At 36.4% G+C, this 18,286-nt stretch overlaps 1 protein-coding gene across 1 annotated transcript in view; it reads left to right on the top strand.

The window, feature by feature from the left end:
- Brr2 (U5 small nuclear ribonucleoprotein l(3)72Ab) overlaps window positions 1–18,286 on the top strand; it is a 486,889-nt gene that overhangs the window by 198,262 nt on the left and 270,341 nt on the right. Inside the window, exon 19 of the mRNA XM_090392214.1 lies at window positions 11,123–11,303. Within this exon, the coding sequence (XP_090248340.1) occupies window positions 11,123–11,303 (181 nt within the window). The remainder of the gene's footprint in view (window positions 1–11,122; window positions 11,304–18,286) is intronic.

The following is an 18,286-nucleotide window of genomic DNA, read 5'->3' as shown; positions in this document are numbered from 1 at the left end:
TCCACGGTTTGATTCCTGTTCTCAAACTCTTTCATTTTCTTTTCAATAATCTTTCTGTATTTTAGTCTACAGTTCGCATCTGAGAGCTGCTCAACTTTTATTCGCTTTAAAACTTTCTTACATGTTATTCTTTTCAATATGAAATTCAAATTTATCCTGCTCAAGACTAAATAGTGATCACTTCCAATTTCAAATCATCTGTACACTCTGGTGTCCTGCACCAGGGAGAAAACATCACTATCAACAATAACATAGTCAATGAGACTTTTCTTATTCCCAGCCTCTTCTCTCCATGTGAATTTGTGCACATTTATATGTTGGAACATGGTGTTAGTAATAATCAGTCCATGTCCTGAGCAGAAATCCAACAGATATTTGCCATTATTATTAGCTTTGCTCTTTTCTTCAAATTTTCCCAAAATATTTTTGTATGTCTCACAATCATTTCCTACTCTGCTATTTAGATCCCAACAAGGACCAACTTTTCCTTTTTCATTGTGTCAATTGCTTTTTCTAAAGCGTCAAAAAATTCCTCCACTTCTACCTTAGTAGAACCTTCTGTGGGACCATAGGCACAAACAAGTCTCATTGTCCAGTTCCCCATTCTCATATTTGCCCACATTACTCTAGTTGAGACTGACTGCCATTCAAGAAGATTAGCCTCGTATTTTGTGTTGAATACTATGGCTACTCCTTCTTTTCCTTGATTGTCATTGCCTGAATATAACATTTTGTAATTATTGCTCAGAAATATCTTGCCAGTTTTGGTCTTTTTTGTTTCAGTCACCCCTATTATGTCGATCTGGTACTTATCTAATTCCACAGCTAGCTTCATTTCTTTGCCATTCAGGATTCTTACGGTGATAGTATCGATCTTTAACTCTGGTGATGTTGAGTTGTGGTTTGTTTTCAGATTTGTTCCAGTAGCTGACTTTTCGCTGTTTGCCCTCGTTCCCTGGGGAAAACAACGGGGGCCTTGTTTAACCGGGCGACGCCCCAGCCGGCATGAAATTTTGTCATGTTGTACCATCATTTTTTATTTTGGTTTAACCAATAAGAATATAATTTGGTCGGCTAAATCCCAAATTGCCAGCCCATCCTCATTCGTTCAGTATCGAAGTAGATACCCAACAGGGTGCACCACGAGAAGGTGAGGATTGGGCATTAGTTTAGAAGCCCTGGTCGGTTCTCCGCATTCCTTGAAAGGCTATGTGGAGGTCTCCTCTCAGTTATACAGCTTTGACCCTTAAGCACCCCTGGAAAAATTAATAGAAAATTAATTAATTTATAATATATATATGTTAAAGTTTCCAAGCACCTTTGGGATTTAGCCGACCAAATTGTATACTTATTGGTTAAACCAAAATAAAAAATGATGTTACAACATGACAAAATTTCATGCCGGCTGGGGGTCGCCCGGTTAAACAAGGCCCCCGTTGTTTTCGCCAGGGAACCAGGGCGAACAGCGAAAAGTCAGCTACTGGAACAAATCTGAAAACAAACCCAAATTCAACATCAACAGAGTTAAAGATCGGTACTATCAATGTAAGAAGCCTGAATGGCAAAGAAATGGTGCTAGCTGAGGAATTAGATAAGTACCAGATCGACATAATAGGGGTGACTGAAACAAAAAAGACCAAAACTGGTGAGATCTTTCTGAGCAATAAATACAAAATGTTATATTCAGGCAATGACAATCAAGGAAAAGAAGGAGTAGCCATAGTATTCAACACAAAATACGAGGCTAATCTTCTTGAATGGCAGTCAGTCTCAAGTAGAGTAATGTGGGCAAATATGAGAATTGGGAACTGGACAATGAGACTTATTTGTGCCTATGGTCCCACAGAAGGTTCTACTAAGGTAGAAGTGGAGGAATTTTTTGAGGCTTTAGAAAAAGCAACTGACACAATGAAAAAGGAAAAGTTGGTCCTCGTTGGGGAGCTAAATAGCAGAGTAAGAAATAATTGTGAGACATACAAAAATATTTTGGGAAAATTTGAAGAAAAGAGCAAAGCTAGTAATAATGGCAAATATCTGTTGGATTTCTGCTCAGGACATGAACTGGTTATTACTAACACCATGTTCCAACATAAAAATGTTCACAAATTCACCTGGAGAGAAGAGGCTAGGAATAAGAAAAGTCTCATTGACTATGTTATTGTTGATAGTGATGTTTTCTCCCTGGTGCAGGATACCAGAGTGTACAGAGGATTTGAAATTGGAAGTGATCACTATTTAGTCTTGAGCAGGATAAAATTAAATTTCATATTGAAAAGAATAACATGCAAGAAAGTTTTAAAGCGAATAAAAGTTGAGCAGCTCTCAGATGCGAACTGTAGACTAAAATACAGAAAGGTTATTGAAAATAAAATGAAAGAGTTTGAGAACAGGAATCAAACCTTGGAGATTCAGTGGCAAACTCTGAAGAAAGCATTGAATGGTTCTGCCAGAGAGGCATGTGGTGAGGTTGTGTGCAAGGATAAAAAAATCAGAACTCCCTGGTGGACACAGGAAGTTAAAGAGGCAGTGAAGGAAAAGAAGAAAGCATATCAAAAGTTCCTGTCAAATAAGTCAGCTTTTACTCTTACAGAATACAGAGACAAATGTAAGAAAGCTAAACAGTGTGTAAAACTAGCTAAACAAAAGTCATGGGAGGACTTTGGCAAAATATTCTGGAGGTTGTTGAAGAAGCTTAAGAATGGAGGAAAGAGTGCTGTAAAAGGATTTAGAGATGTTAAAGGTGTCATGAAAACAGGAGAAAAAGATATCCTTGAAGTATGGAGTAATTACTTTGAAAAACTGCTAAATGAAACTAGCAGTGATGACGGCACAGTGACAAATAACACTGACCAGGCATGCAGTCAGGAATACATATCCATACTTGAAGTAGAAAAAGCCATCATAGGCTTGAAATGTGGAAAGGCAACACAAGTAGATGATATTCGACCAGAAATACTGAAGTATGGTGGTATAAAAGTCTTACAGTGGCTGCACTGCATAGTTCAAAAAGCCTGGACAGAGGTACAAATTCCTGATGATTGGAGTAGAGCTCTCATAGTACCCATATATAAAAAGGGAAATAAAACTGAATGTGAGAATTACAGAGGTATTTCCCTACTGAGTGTTCCTGGGAAGATCTATGCAAGTATACTTGAGAAACGGTTGAGAAGAATTTTGGAAGAAAAGCTTGGTGAAGAACAAGCTGGATTCAGGCCAAATAGAGGCTGTCAGGATCAGATCTTCACTTTACGACAAATAGTCGAGAAAGCATGGGAATATAACAAAGATCTGTATTTAAGTTTTGTCGATTTGGAAAAGGCATATGACAAGGTGCCAAGAGAAAAGCTATTCAATACGCTGCAGTTATATGGTGTCAACGGGGCATTATATCAAGCAATATGTAGTGTTTATTTGAGTTGTAAGTCAGCTATTAGAATTGAAGGAAGTACAGGAAGATGGTTTAATGTTAAATCTGGTGTGAGACAAGGATGTACATTATCCCCTCTGTTATTCATTATCTATATATGGATCACATTATGAAGGAAAGTGGTATTAAACCTGATATCAAAATTGGAGATGTTAATGTCAGTTCTTTGCTTTATGCGGATGATGTTATACTTCTAAATAAATCCGCTACAAGTCTGCAAGATTCTCTGACTAAATTGAATAGCTGTTGTAATAGATATCGTATGAAGGTCAGCAATAAAATGACAAAGACAATGAAAATAGGCAGAATCATTGAAAATGTCAACTGTGTTGTGAATGGAGAACCTGTGGAACAAGTTAAACATTTCAGCTACTTAGGCACGATTTTTACTGAAGATGGTAAATTAAATATAGAAATAGACAACAGAATCAGCAAAGCTGGTATGGTGGGAAGTCAATTGAATAAATTCATATGGAATAAGAGAGAAATTAGTCGGAACACTAAATTAACTGTGTACAAGACTGTTCAAACCAGTTTTAACTTATGGATCTGAGAGCTGGATCAGACGTAAAACACTTGACCAAAGACTAGAGACCACAGATATGAGAGTCCTGAGAAAGATTATAGGCATGAACAGATGGCATCAATGGCAATATCATATTAAAAATGAGGATATTAGGAAAGTACTTGACATTGTCATCATCCAGGAATGTGTTAGCAGAGCTAATCTCAGGAGGTGTGGTCACTTAAAATGAATGGGAGAGGAAAGATTAGTAAAACAAGTGTTCTCTGCCAGGTTGGCAGGAAAACGACCCAGAGGAAGACCATGATATAGGTGGATTGATACGGTACAATGTGCCTTAGACGATAGAAATATAAGATCTGATAATGTTGGAGTCTTGACAGGTAACAGACTTATTTGGAGGAAAATTGTAGATAGGAAGTTAGTAATGATGTAATTTTTTCATGTAGTTCTGTCATATCCTGTACACCCCTTGAGGGTACATGGCAGGAATTTGATGTTTATAATGAAGTTACCAAGCTATTTTAAACCTGGTTTTTACTCCATTTCCGAAGTAAGAAACAGTCGAACAAGTCAAGTTTGCGCCTGCAAGTGTTGCTAGTCTAACTGATCCTAAAGATAGTGCAAGACCAAGGCATCTCATAGTAAAAGTAGTATAAGCTCTGATCACTAATTTTAATATTTACCCTTAATGCAAAGCACATCTCCTAGAGGAGATGTATAATGTTTAGTATTAAAGGCAAAGGGGGCCACTATCCAGACCGGTTTCGACCTTTATTGAGGTCTCATCAGTGGGGGCCAGGCTAGAAATACCAAGATTTTAGTAATACAGAGCTCATAAGTATTTTACCAGCCCAAGTTACCATAAGGTGTTTTAACCTTAATAAATAAAAATCTCAGGAGGAGATATAAATGTAGAAACTATTTTACCTTCGATATAATAAATGTTAAAGTTACCAAGCTATTTTAAACCTGGTTTTTACTCCATTTCCCAAGTAAGCAAACAGACAAACAAGTCAAGTTTGCGCCTGCAAGTGTTGCTAGTCTAACTGATCCTACAGGTAGTGCAAGACCAAGACAACTCATGGTAAAAGTAGTATAAGCTCTGGTCAGTAATCTTAATATTTACCCTTAATGCAATAGCTTGGTAACTTTAACATTTATTATACCCAAGGTAAAATACTTTCTACATTTATATCTCTTCCTGAGATTTTTATTTAATAAGGTTAAAACACCTGATGGTAACTTGTGCTGGTAAAATACTTATGAGCTCTGTATTACTAAAATCTTGGTATTTTTAGCCTGGCTCCCACTGATGAGACCTCAATAAAGGTTGAAATCGGTCTGGGTAGTGGCCCCCTTGCCTTTAATACAAAACATTATACATCTCCTCTAGGAGATGTGCTTTGCATTAAGGGTAAATATTAAGAATGGTGATCAGAGCTTATACTACTTTTACCATGAGTTGCGTTGGTCTTGCACTACCTGTAGGATCAGTTAGACTAGCAACACTTGCAGGTGCAAACTTGACTTGTTTGTCTGTTTGCTTACTTGGGAAATGGAGTAAAAACCAGGTTTAAAATAGCTTGTTAACTTTAACATTTATTATACCCAAGGTAAAATACTTTCTACACACACACATATATATATATATATATATATATTTATAAAACAAAATTTAACTGACTAGAACCCGAGAAAGTATGACAAAAACCTTTAATACATCACAACTAGTTTCATCGGTGCTCCGACTTCTTCAGGTGAGAAATAAAAACATAAGATATAAAATAACACGGTAAAAAATGAACTTTACAGCTTAATAAAAAGCAGAATAATAACAGTCATATTTGAATAGGTGACCGCGTGCTACCGTTGGCATGAGTAGAATGTGTGCGACAGCTAATTTTTGAGCGCCAGTACTGGATTACTGCGCTATGGGAATCGGGTAGATTGTAGCTAAGATTATTGTTTAAATGTGAAGGGTCCAGAACTATTTCTTTTGATTCGATAATTCTTCTTTCGAATTCATCCTTGCAAATATATAAATTAGTAGTGTGTTCCCAATCAACTTGATGTGGCTGTTCTTCAAGGTTAGAGTTTGCCGAGAAAAGGACATGACTGGAAAGGGCGCTCGCTCGTACTCTACTGTAGGAGATGTCACGTCTATGTTCCTCAAGACGAAGTAAAACAGATTTGTCTGTCTGGCCAAAATAAGGTCGACCACAGTTGCACAAAACTTTATAAACACCAGGAAAATGCAGATGGTTGTGTTTTGGTTTTGGTCGACTCAGAAAAGAACGAAGTTTTGGCAGCGTAGTATAATCGGTCTTTATGTTGAATTTTTTCAGAATCTTAGCTAGTTTTGGGGTAAGAGTGCTGATAAAAGGTAACTGTATATGAGTGATAGGGTTGGAGTCATCTTCTTGTCGAGGATGTTGGCGCTGTCTCAAACGTTTAGTGATGTTGCGAGACGAATATCGATTATTTAAGAAGGTGTTTTTCAGGAAGTTAAGCTCTGTTTGAAGGTCTTCTTCTGTGGAAATGAGACATCTTGCTCAATGGGCGAGAGTGGAGATGATGCCCAGTTTCTGAGGTGGGAAGTGATGAGAAGAACCATGTAAATATCTATCAGTGTGGGTGGTTTTTCGAAAAATTGAAAATTTAAGACTGTCTTAAATATTTCGTTGTGGTGTTTTTTTCCTTCAAAGCTTCTTTTTGTACTTTTTCTGTGGAATTCTTTTCCCGGGTCGTCTCTGTGCAACATCCAGCAATAGTCCGCCATCATGTTGACATTCCACCTGCCCTGATACCTTCTTTCCGTCACCTTGATGTCTTGGTGGAATCGCTCTCCTTACTCTTTGCTTTCAGTTCTCAGATTCTCAGGAAAGTAATCTAAATGAGAATTGAGAAAATGCACTTTTAAGCTTATGGAGCATCCCGAATCCTTGAATTTCTGTAGCATGTTTTCCACAATCATTTTATAGTTGGGGTCCTTGTGATTTCCTAAAAATTTGGTCACCACCTCTTTCAAAGCTTTCCACACTTCTTTTTCAACAAGTGCCATTTTTTCTTCAAACAGTTTATTCTTCATAAGTTTCCTGATGTCCGGAACTGATAAAAATACCTTCTTTCAATTTTGCTATAGATAATCCCGGAAAAATTTTGCACAGATGTGTTTAAAACACTCTCCTTCTTTTGACAAAGCCTTGACAAATTGCTTCATCAATCCCAGCTTTATGTGAAGCCAGGGTAAAAGGATTTTTTCCAGAGCAACCAAAGTTTCGTGTAACACATTTTGACTTCCAGGTTCTAATGTGACTCTTTCTGGCCATTCCTTCTTGATCCCAGTGTTGCTCTTAATCTCGGTTATCCCACTCGCACAAAAGCATGGGTCTGGTATTTGGTGTATCCTCTTTGTTCTCCCAAAATCATAGATGACTTTAAGATCACTGCAAACTGTCCATCTATGATCATTGTACTTAAGTTTGCTGTGAATGAAGGCTAAATTTTTGCATCATTCTTTCAAATGGTAGGTGAATTTTTGCAACCTCTTGAAGCCATTACAAACATCACTTAAAACACAGTTAAATGAATTTTAAAGAATGACATCAACACTATTACTGAAGCATACTTATTGTAATTATGGAGAAGCACAGCTTTGAGGCTTCTTTTTGAGGAATCGATAAGCAACCTCCAATCGATGACTTCATATTTTACGTTGAATTTGCTTATCAGTCCAGGAATATCGCTACAGTAAACTAAATCACCTTCCTCTGAAAAGTAAGGAAGAAAATCTCTTTCTCTGTATCTAGAGCCCAGCAGTTCTGCAGATTCCTTAGGAAGACCCAAATTTCTGACCAAGTTGTTTAAATCGGTCTCTGAAAAAAATTCAGGTTGGCCACTTTGTATTTGTCATCATTGAAATCTTCAACTTCTTCGTTTGAATTGCTGCTGAGTGGTTCTAAAATTTGTGGAGGTGTTGGCACGTGTATTTCAGGACCATGTTTCACTGGGCATATTGCAGATGGTAAATTAGGATAGGAAATGTCTTTTTTTTTTTTCACATTAAAACTTTGAACATTCAAAGGAAGTAACAGTCACCGGTATGGTTGCGGGGTAACCGCCATACCATGGGAATTCTAAAACGTAAAGATTTTTGTTCTCCCTTCAACCACCTTCTAAGTTCTACGCAAATGGAACATGTTATATGCACCGTCCATGGCTTATCTAAGTCACCAAGTTTCATTCCAAAATACACAAAGTACGCTTTTTTTTCACGAAATCTGTAATGTTTCTTTGTTGTTTTTGTACCACTGACTCCCCGCATATGTAGCAGAAAATGTTAGGTGAATTTTTGTAACCTGTTGAAGCCATTACAAACACCATTTAAAACATAGTTAAACGAATTTTAAAGAATGACGTCAACACTATTATACGACACTACGTAAAAACATTAAAAAAACCACAAACACATTAAATTAAATCTTCACACTAACTTAGAAAATATGCCACCTTTCAGAAATATGACAACCTTAGTAGTCAACGACTAAAGAATCACACAAGCAAATGTGTCTGTGACAACAGGAAAGTTATCCATTATCTTAGCGAATCAGATTCAAAGTAGCCACCTGCATTTTTATCTGCATTCCTCTCTTCCTCTCCTTTTTTAAGAACGAGAAGTTTTGGAAATTTCTTTATTTACCATAAGGTGCTCCAAAATAGCACTTATACAACTAATTAGCTGTAAATAAAGAAGAATGAAAATAAATACCAATGTGCTGAATTTAAATCCAAATACTACTAATAAAAACGATGAAATTAGAAATTGGGTAAAATTGGTGAGTGATGGAATTTTTTTTTTTCTGAACTCAGCACTTAAAAATCTATAAGAATCGATTATTACTTCTCAGATAACTTTACCATCGCAGGCCTATTGTTTTTTTTATTTTATTTATAATATTTATTTATATATAAATTTATAATTGTTTGAAAAAAAAATGCCTGTGTAGCTCAGTGGATGTTGCGTTTGCATACCACAGTGCTTGGCCGCACGAAGGATGACTTGATTTCTCTAGTTGGCGACTAGGCCTTTTCTAAGCCTTTTTTCGACCGGCTCCCGAGTTAGTCACTCTTTGGCACGGACAGGCGGATTTTTCTCCCAGAAACTCAGGTTTTTCGTCCCACAAACTCAAGAAAATGGACTGTACAACCCATTCTATTTCAGACATTAAATATATTGTGTTAGGGACCACGAGATGGCGGCACTTGTTGAGCCATTCTTTTCACTGTGTGCTGCTTAATTAGTGATAGCCTTGGGCCAGCTATCTCTGATTGCATACCATTGGAGATTGAACTGCCCACTCAGTCTCCAAAATTAGATAGGGTAAAACGGCCTCGCCTACTTCCTATACGGGAATAATAAAAAAAAAAAGGTTTAGCGGATATTTTTTTTGAAAAAAAAAAACGGTAGTGAAAACAATATTTATACAGTGTAACTCGCAATACAAGTCAGCTGAGCATGTGGAGCAGCAGAAGAATGTCAACTTGTTGGCAAAAAATGCAAAAAAATCTACCAAGGGTTGAAACTTTGTGTGAGTTGTCCTGCCAGTAATGAGAAGCTCTGTCGGAACGATAAACTATGCCTCGTCGTGAATATGTTAAAGCTAAGAAATATATATATATATATATAGTGAATGTTGTTATGACAGTTATAGATGTTATGGGGTTCGGTTGAAGAGAATTAGCATTTCAATTCAAAAATAGTTGGCTTGCTTTTATTTTGTCACGTGATCTTTTGTTAATACTGCATCAATCATATGCAAGTCTTCATAGCTGCTCTCTCGTGTAAAACAAAATTTAACTTGTATGCATTGCAACAATTAAAAAAAAAGGTTGAATAATTTATAAGCATATAAAAGGATATCACCTGTAAATCGTTGACGTGCCAGCAAAATTCTCGGATGTGCCACCTCTGGCATACGCCATAGGTTCGCCATCTACGTCCTACAGCATTGAAACGTCTTGCAGCATTGTGTAGCAGTGAGGGGGGGGGAGCAACTACGAACTATTAGGATGGTGGTTATATATTATTTATTTATAATAAATAAATATTTATTTATTTATTATTCATCTATTCATTTAATATCAAATTGATGGTGAAAGATGAGTGAAGTACTGTTCTCACATATGGGTGTGCTATTCCAAATATGAGAGAAATAGTCTAGGCTTTGGGATAGATTTGGAATTATTAGCCAGACAAGTGAAAAACTTATATGATAAAGGATGATAAGTTTCAAGTTTTTTTGGAGGCTGAGGATACTATAGAAGTCATGTCCATACTGAAAAGGCTGGAGGTGTCAGTCCAAAAAAATTATCTGGTCTTGATTGTTTAGCTGAGTGTTATCAAAGGTGAGACATTACCTTTGGTACACAACCCCATTATGAGAAGGTATGTAGTTTAGTACAAGAGTTGTTGCTTGAGTAGGAGTGCTATCATCAGCAAAACTGTGGGTATAGTTTGAGTGCCAAAATCCTGTATACAGAGACCCTGTTTCTGTCCCATACCATAAAGTCTTTCTGTCAAGAGGAAAATCATAATGTTAGCGTTGCTTACAAGCCCTTCAAAAAACCTACATAGCTCTCTAAAAGAGGAACCCCTTCCATATGCTTACAGAATTCCCTGTTGTGGTCTACCATACATATATCAAGCAAGTAGGAATATTGAAACAAGAAAAAGAACATGTCAGCATTGGGCATACAAAAGGGAGGAAAAATCAGATCTTGGACATCACTCATTTACTAGAATTTTATACCATTGATTGGGATATGGCTACAATCCTCTATCTAGAAAACCATTTCCTTTCTTGTCCTATCAAGAACAAGAAAGGAATTCACATTTCCCTTAGAAAAAAGCAGACATCTTAAATGATGTATGGAAGTAATTAATTAGATCTCTCAAAATAATTTTCAACAATAACAGTTTATCTGAGATGTGGTTTAATTTATAATCCTTGTTTACTTTTCTAACTTAGAAAAGCTGCAGGCCATAATGTGTGAAATTAATCAGTATGATCCACTTGTACAGGTATTACTGGCAGTTAAACTAAGTTTTTTTCTTGCAGTAAAATTAGTATTGTTGAATGTATGTAAAATATTGAATTTATATGCTGCAGGGTGGATCGCACACTGGTTGAGGATTTGTTTGCAGATCGGCACATTCAAGTTTTGGTGTCTACAGCCACTTTAGCTTGGGGTGTGAATTTACCGGCCCATACTGTTATAATAAAAGGCACACAAGTTTACAGTCCAGAAAAAGGCCGCTGGGTTGAACTTGGAGCACTGGATATATTGCAGGTAAAATTTTCTGTAAAAAATCATAAATGCTGTATCTATTTAAATATATAATAATTTTATTATTTTAATGGGTTGTTTTATCATTGGTATTTCTTTAAAACAGCAATAGATTTCCAAGAACCACAATATAAACAGTCAATAGATTTATTTTTTTCACCATAAAAAACTATTAAAAAACTTTTCAACTAAGTTTTGTCTGAAATATTTCTGATAACTGCTAGAAAACTGATATTGAAATATTAGTTTTCCAGCTATAACACACACAAATATCACTTTATTTGAATCTTGCATTTTTCTTTTAAATGGTTGCTGTCAAAAGGAGATATGAGCATCTCTTTTAAGTAAATATGTCATTTCCTGTTAGAATCTGACTGGGATATTTGCTTTTTTGGCAGATGAGATTAGAACCAGCAAACCCTTATTATTCCTCTCTCTCCCTCCAGTTCAAAAATATCCAAGGGAAAGGTGAGAGGAGAAGTTAGCTGATGACAAATAAAGACACATCGAATCAAATCATTCAATTGAAATGCAATCATAATATGAAATTGAACAGACTAAAACAGAAAAATAAAAAAATTAAAGATTCTGTAAATGATAAGGCAGTTTAAAAACTTGTGTGTTGGGGGGGGGGGGATATATATATATATATATATATATATATATATTTTTTTTTTTTTTTTTTTCTGCTTCCACCTGCGAGTCCTTGTAGTATATTTTTGTACCATGGGTGGGTTAAGGAGTTTTTTTACCTGTTTTATTTTATTTATTTTTTGTATTTTTTAAGCATTTTTTTACATAGTCCTGAAACCTTGCTCTAGAGACCAAGCATGGAATATTTTCAATCTATTTCAGGCCTCCAATAAGCAGTAGAGTGGTCTCACACTGAACGATGAAATTCATCTCCCCCCCCCCCCCACATATATATATATATATATATATATATATTTTTTTTTTTTTTTATTTATTATTATTATTATTTTTTTTTTTCCGAAATGGGTTTCAATTGGTCATTACCAAAATATAAAGACAGCATGGAGCGCCAACTAGTTTCATCACCAAGGGATATGTAGGTTTCTTCAGGTTAAATAAACCTGAAAATGGCAAGGTAAAAAATACAAAGTATTGTAAAAAACAAGAGAAACTGTTATAGTTTTAAAGGTTGACACATGAAGATTGTTTTGAGATTATTAACTGAAAGTATGAAATCAGTGATTTTCAGATATCACTTAGGATTATCTCCTTTCTCCTTGGCTTTGCTTGAAAGTTTCTTTGCGATATCGCATAGAGGCTTTGTCTCATTTGATATCATATCTGTTAGAAGGGTGGTAAGCCAGGTCTGATTTTGCCTCTAATATAAGTCGGATCACAAAGATCTTTCTTTCTTTCTTTCTTATTTTGAAACTTCTATAAGTCTGACCTATGTAGAGAAACTTACATAGGTATGAATTTGGCAGATTCTCACCCACTGGATACCACATTTTGATACCTGTCTATCAACCATTGAGTTATCCAAGTTAAGAGTTTATATCCCAAACTTGGTTTTAGAAATAAAACCAAGGATATTATTATTAAGAGAGACCTCGAAAGAGTCAGGGACTCATCCAGGTCTGGTACTATATGCACCAGCTATCATACTTGTCCTTGAATTCATTCACACTACTTGCACACACGACACCCAATGGCAATCCATTCCAATCACACACCCCTTGCGAGAGAAAAATCTATCCCTCACTCCCTTCTTGACAGCATTCATTATCAGCTTCCAAGGATGCCCTCTTGTCCTTTCCCTACTCTCTATAAATTGAAAAATTCCATCAACTGAAATCCTTTATGACCCTTTCAGAAGTTTGTAAGTCTCAATCATATCGCTCCTGTTTGCAGTCTACAAACCCATTTTCTCCAATTTATACAAGAGTCTGTCATGCCGTATTCAGGCAAAAGCCTTAGCAGAATATTACTTAAATATAAAGAGCCAATAGGCTTCATTTCGGCGATATAAATATTATTCAAATTAAGGGGATATTAAATCCCACATTGTTTTAAAACCGAATAAGAAACTCAAAGATTGGAATCAGAGAGTTTCATGCCAAATATAGTAAACTATAAAAGTATCGGCGGCCACTAGCGTGAGCTAATGCAAGTAGTCCTAGTACATAGTACAATCTCAAATGAAGAAGCCTCAAAAAGGCTGAAACCGGTCTGGGTAGTGACATCCCACCATAATGTAAATAACAGCATACATTTCCTAGGAAGTGTGTTTTTACATTATGGAAAATACCAAGATTAGCGATCAGAACTTTCCCCACCTTTGCAATGAGTTAGTTGCCTGAGATTGTACTACGTACTAGGACTACTTGCATTAGCTCACGCTAGTGGCCGCCGATACTTTTATAGTTTACTATATTCGGCATGAAACTCTCTGATTCCAATCTTTGAGTTTCTTATTCGGTTTTAAAACAATGTGGGATTTAATATCCCCTTAATTTGAATTAGCAGAATATGTTTTTTTTTTTTTTTTTTTTTTTTTTTTTTTTTTTTTTTTTAATGCATTTACTCGTTAACTTTTGTCCTTTCCTGTTTGCTGTTGTCATGTGGCGCACCACTCATGATCCTAAAAAATTCTCTTTATGGAATGTACTGAATATGTTGAAAAATGTAACAAAATACTGCAGTTGTCTTCATTTTTCAAAATGCTGTTTAGGCTAAAAGGGAGAAAATAACCATATGGAAGACCAGTTATGCTTTCTAGCAACCTATCAAGAGTATTTTACATAAAAATATAAAATTTTTGACCCCCCCCCCACATAACTTTGTTTTTAGGTTTGAAAATTAGTCATTTTAAATTTTTGTAAAAGCAAAATTTTTTCATAGAATGAACACTTCAATTAAGGTGATTTTGGGGCATATATATATGGTCCACTACATGTATAAATGAAACGCACACAAAATATTACTGATATCTTGTGTATATCAGACAGTGTATACAGGAACTTGTTAGAGATGTAACATTTGAAGGATCCATCACACTCAGATGACCTTCAAGGTGGAGCAGAAAAGGGAGTAGTAAGATCACTCAGAACATCTAAAGCATCTAGCTGGTAGCTTGTAAAAAATTATTTTGCTTGATAATGCAAACAAGAAATAAGAAAGACACACCTTGCATATAAATGGCAGTAAAAAAATAAAAATGTAGAAATTGGACAATTTGTTATAAGCTCAGATTAATTTTAAAACCCTGCAAAACTGTAAAAATTCTGTGTATCTGCTGAATAAAAATGGCTATAATTAATTGGACATCAGAAAAAGTCTTAAAAAATTTTTTTTCTTTTCCATCTAGAAATGTAGTACTACATCAATAGGATCTTGTTAGAGATGTCACATTTGGAAAGATCCATGGCCTTGGCTGTATCTAGTCATGTACTAAACTCTGGGAATCCAAACAATAATTGTTGTTTGTCAAATAGTTTTGACAAACTCTTTCTGAACTCAGTTAACCACTCTGACCTCTTCAACTATCTCTCGCTAAATCTCAATTTTCTACAGTCGAAATACTCCACTAGTGAGGTCTTCCTTCTTGGAGATTTCAACAGCCACAACTCATATTGGCTTCCCTTCTCCAGTTTCACTGATCAAGCAAGCAGGGATGCCGAGATGTTTGCTATCAGCAGTGAATTATCACAGATCATCAATCTCCTTACCAGAATACCTGACAACTCTCTCTAATTTCCCAACACACTTGACCTCTTCCTAATAAGCTCTGCTTTCAAGTATATCATAGATGTCAGTTCTCCTCTTGGTAACTTGAATTACAACCTCATATAAGTCTCGTGTTCTTTGGCACTACAAACATGCCAGGTGGGATGACCTTCGTAACTTCTATCCACCTTTCAGTGGTCCAGCTACTGCTTCATTTCTTCTGATCCCAACACCTGCTCAAACCAAATAACAGAAATCATCCTCACAGGAATGAAGGCTTTGATCCTTCATTCCACTCCAAATTTTCAGCCACCATCCAAGCTTTGGTTCTCAAAAAAAAAGTGTGCCAATGCAGTGAAAGAAAAAACCTCTGCATACCACAAATTGCTTAAGACTAGAACTCCAGCTGCTCACTCTGTCTATACTGCACCTGGCAAAAATTGTAAAAGAATCATCTCAAAGTCCAAATCAGACTTTGAAAGGGCCAAACGCTGTAAACCTGCCTTCTGTCCAAATGGCTGTCAGTCTTTCTGGTGTCTTGCCATTGAGTGCAACTTCTGCCTACCCAGGTTTCCACCACTCTGACATCCTAATGGCACTGTAGGTACCTCACCTAAAGACAAGGTTGACTTACTGGCATCACTCTTCTCTTCCTGCATGGATGAACTGAGCAAAGTTTCCTCTATTCCACCAAGAATTGCTCCCTCCATGTCATCCATAGTCTTCTGCCAAAAAGAAATGTGAAGAATCCTTATTAACCTGAACACAAACAAGGCATCTGGTCTTGATGGTATCCCACCTGTTGAGTTAAAAAAAATTGTGCCCCAGAACTAATATCCTGTATCATCTCTTCAATCTATCCTATTCAGCTAGCACCTACTCTACAACACTGAAACAGGTCCACATCCAGCCCTTTCAAAGAAAGGTGATAGTCAGCCATCAAACTAACATCCAATTTCCCTCATTTCATTTCTTTCTAAAATTATGGAGAAAGTCATCAACAACCAATTCTTGAACCACCACCTAGAAACTTTACCAACTAATCACTGATCAGCAATATGGATTCCACCACTTGCAATCTATAGCTGATCTTCTTTCTTTCACCACCCACCTCTGGAATCAAGCCATGGAAAAATTTGGAGAAACTTACATGGCTGCCGTTGACATTTCTAAGGCATTTGATTCGTTTTGGTAAACTGCTACCTCATGCTTTGCCTTCCACACTCTACAACTGGATTGCTATCTTTCTCACTGGTCGTTCATTACATGTCATGGTGGATGGTTTCCTCTCCTGATTTCACCAATGCAGATGTATCCCAGTGTTCTGTTCTTTCACCAACTCTCTTTCTCTTGTATATAAATGACCTGCTCTCACAGACTTCCAGTCCTATCCATAGCTTCGCCAATGAAAGTACATTCCATTCCTCCTTTTCATTTGATGAACCTTAGTGCTCAAGTATTAGAATCCTCAAAATCCACCATAACCAGTGACCTGAACTCTGATCTCCTAGCTATATCCCAATGGGACAAGGTTGCCCTTGTAGTTTCACCAAAACTTAGTCCTGTTTGAGCTCTTGCAAGAAAGATCTCATACCCCTCCTTCCCTACCTACAATAATACTGAGATATCCAAACAATCAGGTTTTTCTTTTTGTACTGACCTGCAGCTGCCAAAAAACTTGTACTTTTTCGTACAAGACACTACTTCACACCTTCACAGCTGCTAACTTTATACAAATCTCAGATCCTCCCAACCATGGAATATTGCTCCCATATTTGGAGTGGTGCACCAAAAAACCCTCTCTAAGATTGCTTGATTCTATCCAGAAGAGCACATTCTGCTAATTAATGATCCCATCCCCCTCTCTCTCTCTCTCTCACACACACTCACACACACACCCACCCACTTCAGTCTCTCTCTCTCTCTCTCACAGATGTTCAGTTACTTCAGTCTCTCTCTCTCTCTCACAGATGTTCAGTTTCTGCCGTGAACAGATACTTTCCTTGGCAGTGCTGTTCTGCTGAATTGGCAGCTATTTTCCTTCCACTCTCCACCAAAATCATTAAAACAAGAGCCACAGCTAACTACATCCTTTTACACTTCATCTTAAACTCACTGAACTGACTTCACAGCCTCCACAGATTACAGCCTGCAGAATATGAGTTAACCAGTCATATACAGGGATGACATATTTTTTTTTTTTTTTTTACCTACAAACTTGAATTTTTATTCCAGAAAATACACAAAATTCACAGATATATACAGATTATTGCAGATAGAATTAACTTAACTGTGGTCTTAATTTGGTTTCTATGAAGCAAAGTCACTTGGCTGTGACAGGCATTGAACCTAACGTGTTAAAGAAAGGTGATCTAGGTTCATTTAACATAACACTTTCACTTGAATAATGCAAGTGAATTTAATTTTAATTAAATTTATTTATTTATTAATTTTAACTTTAATTAGAAAAAAAACTTATGTATTGTCTTTTCTCTTACATATGTGAACCCATTATTTAAAACATTATACTAAGCATAACAGTAACTCTGAAGAACTCAGAGACAAACAGTATAACAGAAAACATGACAGTGTTTGGGTAGTATGCATATATGGTGCTTGTCTGATACTTAATTAATAGCATAATTTTTTGTCACAAATGTTCACTGACACTTTTTTAATAGGTTGTGATAACATGGATAGTTAAACCGAGTAGTTTTGCCGTATATGCTGATGACTTCTTCTGGGTTAGGAAGAACAACAACAAAAAAAATTACAATAAGCGATAAACATGAAACATTACACAAAAGTTTAAAAAAAAACTAAAAACAGAAACACATGGAGCATGGAAGCTAGAATGGGTCAGTCATTGTTCGGTAGGTATTCATGATAGTCTGCAGAAAAGTTAAAGTCTGACATGTAGAAAGATCTAATAAGTGACTTCCAGCTATTACAATACACTCAACAGAAACCATTCCTTGGTTTCTGTTGAGTGTACCTCGTGAGTGGATAACCATCATAGCCTCTTTGATGCTACAGGCATTGAGGTTATCTTCTGTGTAAGGCATGGAGCTCTTGTCCCATTGAATATTGTGGTGAGTGTGGTAGAAGTGGAAAGCTAGGACTGAGCTGTCTTCTCTGTTGTTATTAATGTGTCTTTTTGTCTGATTTCCAAACTTCTAGATGTTTGCCCTATGTAAGCAAGGCCACAAGAATGTGGAATGTTTTAAGCTCCAGAATGTTTGCTTGAAAGACTTGTGGCCCTTAGGTGAATTTATCAGAGCTCGTAT

The sequence above is a fragment of the Typopeltis vanoorti genome, chromosome 5 (genome assembly GCF_054136105.1).
Source record: "Typopeltis vanoorti isolate ZY-2024b chromosome 5, IOZ_Tvanoo_1.0, whole genome shotgun sequence".
Lineage (NCBI taxonomy): Eukaryota > Metazoa > Arthropoda > Arachnida > Uropygi > Thelyphonidae > Typopeltis > Typopeltis vanoorti.
Note: the sequence above shows the minus strand (reverse complement) of the source record. Positions and strands in the feature narration are given on the sequence as shown.